Genomic DNA, 5,152 nt, shown 5'->3' on the forward strand with positions numbered 1-5,152 from the left:
TGAATAGCACCTTTGGGCTTGGAGAGCTTGAGTATTATTAAGTTTGCTTTTTTTTTTTTCTTTGCTGGTGACAATGTGCTATAAAATAATGTCAGCTGCAGTGCACTTGCAGGACCAGCTGTGCCCGGAGAAGCTGCTACACCAAAAGCAGCACAGATACCTGATGAGATTCTTTAAGCCATCTTCCTGGGCTGAACAAATCTGAGCTCCCTGTCCGTGGAGTTAATCAAACCTCCTCTTGACTTACGCTTGGGTAGGAGAAGACCTAGAAAACTCTTCTCAGGTTTTGGAAACGCCTGTCGGTGAGATGTGGCTGGATATAAGATCCACAGGACCTAGGCCCTACAGCTCATAAACTGGAAGGATCCTCACCAGTGAACTGTTTAAAGTGCGTTGTGGTATTACTCATGCTTTATTAGATATTTACACAACTCAAATAGTTTGTGAACCGGTCTCTTTGGACACAGGGAATATGTGTTAGAGGAGAGGAAAAGAGCACAGATCGCTTCGGTACTGGAAGGCTGAGATATTTTGCAGAGCCTGCACAAGAGAGCAGCAGAACATCCCCGAAGACTTCAGTTTCCAGCCCTTGTTGTATCGCGATAGAGGTCAAATGAGAGTTGACCAGAACTCCCCTCCAGAACAGGGTCTGAATCAGCCAGATGTCCTCTGAGGAGCTGGGCAGATGACTGAGCCAGGACAGCATCTTCTGAGGATTCAAGATGGGAAAGGGGGAAGATGAAAGACTTTCTCTTAAGAGGACTATAAGGGGATATGGGAAATAAATAGTCTTATGGAAGAGGAAAAGGGTCCTATGGGGAAGATAGGAAAATGAGGATTATATTTCACATTTAGCCATCTGTTTGGGAAAGACAGCTATCCTGCAAGGAGGAAGTGGGCGAGTTAACAGACATTAACCAAGATATTTCTAAATATTGCATTGGCAGGAGCAACTCGGTGCCCCAGGGGAGAGAGAAGGTCTGGCCAGAGATGCTGGGACTTCACCATGCAGGACCTGGCTGGTGAGGATGAAGGCAGAGAGACAAATCACAGGCAGGGACAAGGTGGGAGAGACATAGGGAGAGAAAGTAGCAGTGTCCCTGCCCCACACCCCTTTGGCATGTGGTGGATAAAGGGCAATGCAGAAGTCCAAGAGCTGGAGGAGGGTCCCAGGGGGCTGAGCCTTGCCTAGCACCAGCCCTCCACACCTCACTCCTCCATGGGCTCGACCAAGGTGAAGCAGCCAGGCCATAATAGGGAGCCCCTTCCCAACTAAACTTCTTCTGTGGTTGGAAATCAGCCTTGTGCTCTTCCCTTGGGACACCAGGGTGGCATCTGAGGCCATTAGTGCTCCATAGGTGGCCACCACAGGAGAGCATATGGGATGGGTGATGTGCTGTGGTATCTCAGCATCACATGGGACACATCACACTGTTCCCCAACACGAGGAGGAAATCTGCCTGATCCCCACCACAAACCACCCTCGGAAGGGAGAGGGAGAGGGAGAGGGAGAGGGAGAGGAGAGGAGAGGAGCCCAGTTTCAGGCTACCAGTTCAACCCTGCCTTGGTGACAGCGGGGCGACAGGGTCCCGTGGATGAGGAGCTGCCACACAGTGATTTCCTGGGTGTGGATAGGTGGGTGAAGAGCAGATATATGGCCACATAGAAAAGGAACTTCCACCAGCTCTGAGGAAAGACAGCACCAAACCCAACACATACCCATGGAAAGAAGGACAAAACTACTTGACTGCTGCCACTGCTACTGATGCTGCCGATGCTGCCAGCCCCTCATGGACTGCCGAGGGTCACCATAAGGGCCTGCAGCACTTCGCCAGTCTGTTGTAGCAGGTACCGGTGGCTCTCATAAACAAGGGACACAGCAGGAACGAACACCTGCCCTTGGTCTTCCGACACATCACGGTGTCTGCCACTGTAATGGAGAAAAAGAGCTGGTAAGCACCTTTCTTTGGATTTGCAGGCATGAAGAAAGCCTGTCCCCATGTTCACAATTTGCGGATAGAACCAAGTGGCATCTCAGGGAGATCGTCAACCTGCTCTGGAGTTTTGCTCCGACGTCTGAAAGCATCCACGAGTTCTGCAAACTGTGACGCTCTCTCCCCTTAGCCCAGAAGTGACCAGCTGGAATTTGACTCCTCTGTGCCAGGCAGGCAGGTTCAATGCCAAGTACCACACCAGCTGTGCGCATATCACAAGTTCATGTCTCATTTTCAGAATTGCTCCCTGCTTCCCAAACACAAAAATTCCCATCTGTTGTATTTACACTTACCTGTGGCAGCCTGGGACACCGCAGGGAGAAGCAGCAGCAGCAGTAAGAGTATCTTCGTGGCTTTGGCTGACATTGTGGAGCTCCACCACAGAGCTGCTGAGGCCAAGAGACACTTCAAGAGGAAGGAATTAACCTGTATTTATAAGGCTTTGATGAATGAGAACTTCAGGAATTTAGCAATTGTATTTGGAATCCAAATAATATGTTTACAGGCTGCACATCGTAACCTCTATTTACAAACTCTTGTGTGGATAGATACCACAACACGTCCCCACCCAGAAAAGGAATTATCCTCTTGAACACCAACACCTGCTGGCTCCCATGGCCTGATCCAAAGCACCATCTCCTCCACCAACAGCACTGATAGTCAGATATTTCAGCAACTATTTAGCCAGAGCAACGACCATGTGCACAAGGCCCAGTTCACTTCAAGGTATTTGCACACTCAAATCTCAACAAGATGCATCTTTGCCTCCAGAAATTCAGGTTTGGCACAGAAAGGAATATTTTTTTCCCCTTTTAGACCCAAACAAAGATTGCCCAAAGCCACGGAGGGGCTGAATCCAGAATCAGCCCCACCGAGATGTTATACCTGTGTGTGTGCAGCTCCGGCAGCACAGCCAACAGGTCTCTGCAACGACTTGCGCTCCCACTTCAAGTGGGGGCTAAACTATGAGAAGGTGCAGCAGAGAGTCCCAAAAAAAATCACTTGAAGGTTGGAGTAACAGCTTTGCATGGAGGAGCTGGAGGACCTTCATTTGCTAAACTCACTGAATAAATTAAAGAGAGGTGACTTCACCATCCTCTGGATGCAGCTTCATCGGAGACCTGAGAGGTTTTTTTTTTTTTAGCAAGAAAAGCTCATGGGTGCTGAAATCCAGCAGAGAAAAGTGCAGCCAAATCAGGGACTGGATGGCAGCCAGAGCAACTGGGAGTTGTTGATGAAACTGGGGAGGGTGGCTAGCTCTGGAAATATCTTCTGGGAGGCTTTCTGGCTTTCTCCTCTGCTTGGCATTGTTTTTCTTGGCATCTCGTGCGGCATGGGAATTTATTCCTCACTTGGAACAAAGCCTTGGGGCAGGAGGAGGCACCGATTTTGTCATCAGTCATTTTGAGGCTCCGAAAAGACAGCCGAAGCCCCTCAGTGTGGGTCCTTCCCAGGAATGGTGAGAATGGAGGGTCGGGGGATGAGATGCCGAGGTTCGCACATCTGTGGGTCACAAGAAGGGTCACAGCACACTGCACCTGCACGAACCCTTGCAGCTTCCTCACTGCTGGATTTGCAAGGGAAGATGGTTCCACAACAGCCCCACCCTGAGCCTTGGAAGAGGCTTTGGTGCATGTTAGAAGCTTAGTTGTGCTCTGCGTGTTTTCTAGGAATGGGACATTTGGCAGCCGTGGCATTTGTTATACTATAAACTGTGGAGGACATGGCTCAGAAACAACCAAGAACGAGCTTCATTTGGCTCCAGAGTCCTATTTACATCCCTAACTTTATTAAAATGCTTCGCTGGAGCTGGGCCCAACAGCTCAACATTGTTAGTTAATGAGACACTTTGCTGAATACTGACGTGGCAGCGGGACAAGAGGAAAAGTCGGCTGTCCCTTCCACCCGTGACGTTTTTAACCCATTGGCCACCAAATTAAAACACTGGAGTTGAGGCTGCAAAGATGCATATTTCACAGAACCACAGAATCACGGAATCATCTCGGTTGGAAAAGACCTTGAAGATCATCCAGTCCAAGCATTAACTTCACACTGACAGTTCCCAACTCCACCAGATCCCTCAGCGCTGGGTCAACCCAACTCTTCAACCCCTCCAGGGATGGGGACTCCACCACCTCCCTGGGCAGCCCATTCCAACGCCCAGCAATCCGTTCTGTATATAAATGCTTCCTAATTTCTTACATTCTTGGTAAAAAAACAGTGCTGGAGACTGAGCAGAGACCCTGGTGATGCTCCCTTGAGGAGGGACAGTCAGGCAGGGACATTTCTGGGCAGTCGGGCTTCTCGACCAGCAGCACATCCACGGCCCTGAGCACACACAGGTTATTTAGTTCATCGCTCACATGCAAATATGGAAGAGGGGCGTTATCGGTGTTAACTACAGACCTAGAGAGAGCCCTGGAGACTGAACTTTGGTATTTCACAAAGTGCCCGCTCTGGCACTCAGCTGAATGGGTGAGAAATGTCTCTCCTGTTAATGAGCAGAGTCCAAGCTTTGTTCCCAGAGTTGCAAAGAAACGCTCTAAAATAAAAAATGATAATAAAAAAAAAACCAACCTACATTAAATGCCTGAAACCCCTCAAACACACATATCCCAAGAGCCAGCTGATGGACAGAGCTTTGGGAGCTTCCTGCGTGATTTTACAAAAGCAAAGACAAAACCATACATGATATTTGGACATAATTAAAAACCCTTCGTGGCCTTTCCTGCAGCGACTTGCTGAGGATTTATTTTATGAAAAACATGTGCTCCTCGGGGCTGGAGTCTGCAGGGCTGGAGATTTGGGGGGGGAAAAAAGCAGCTAGGACGTGTCTCTGCACGCAAAAGGGCACCTGCACCCCCCAACGCTCGGGATCACATTTCACAAAGGTTTCATCCCTTGGGGGGCGTGGGGGGGTGGAATTAATTTATGGATTTATGGCTCTGTGCACATCGTGTCCCGGCTGCCACCTAGTGCTCACCCCTGCGGCAGAGGCACAGCGCTGGGGGGGTCGCACAAGGGGACATCGGGGGGGGTCTGTAAATGCACAAGAACCTGGGGAACATCGGGGGGCGGAGGGGGGGAGGAGCTGTGCAAGCACACTGCAACCTGGGGGACATCGGGGGGGCTTGTAAAAGTGCACAAGAACCTGGGGT

At 49.9% G+C, this 5,152-nt stretch overlaps 2 protein-coding genes across 2 annotated transcripts in view; one reads left to right on the forward strand and one right to left on the reverse strand.

Annotated features, from left to right (window-relative positions):
- Positions 1-1,805: 1,805 nt before the first annotated feature.
- Positions 1,806-2,360, reverse strand: DEFB1 (defensin beta 1). The gene is made up of 2 exons (XM_026846431.1): positions 2,288-2,360; positions 1,806-1,930 (listed from the first exon to the last, which is right to left on the reverse strand). Exons 1-2 carry the CDS (start codon positions 2,358-2,360, stop codon positions 1,806-1,808), a joined length of 198 nt encoding a protein of 65 aa, XP_026702232.1.
- Positions 2,361-5,039: 2,679 nt separating this feature from the next.
- Positions 5,040-5,152, forward strand: part of XKR5 (XK related 5) — a 7,967-nt gene continuing 7,854 nt past the window's right edge. The window contains exon 1 of the mRNA XM_026846414.1: positions 5,040-5,127. Within this exon, the coding sequence (XP_026702215.1) occupies positions 5,040-5,127 (88 nt within the window). The remainder of the gene's footprint in view (positions 5,128-5,152) is intronic.

Source organism: Athene cunicularia, assembly GCF_003259725.1.
Source record: "Athene cunicularia isolate RWA chromosome 3 unlocalized genomic scaffold, athCun1 chr3_part1, whole genome shotgun sequence".
Classification (NCBI taxonomy): Eukaryota; Metazoa; Chordata; class Aves; order Strigiformes; family Strigidae; genus Athene; species Athene cunicularia.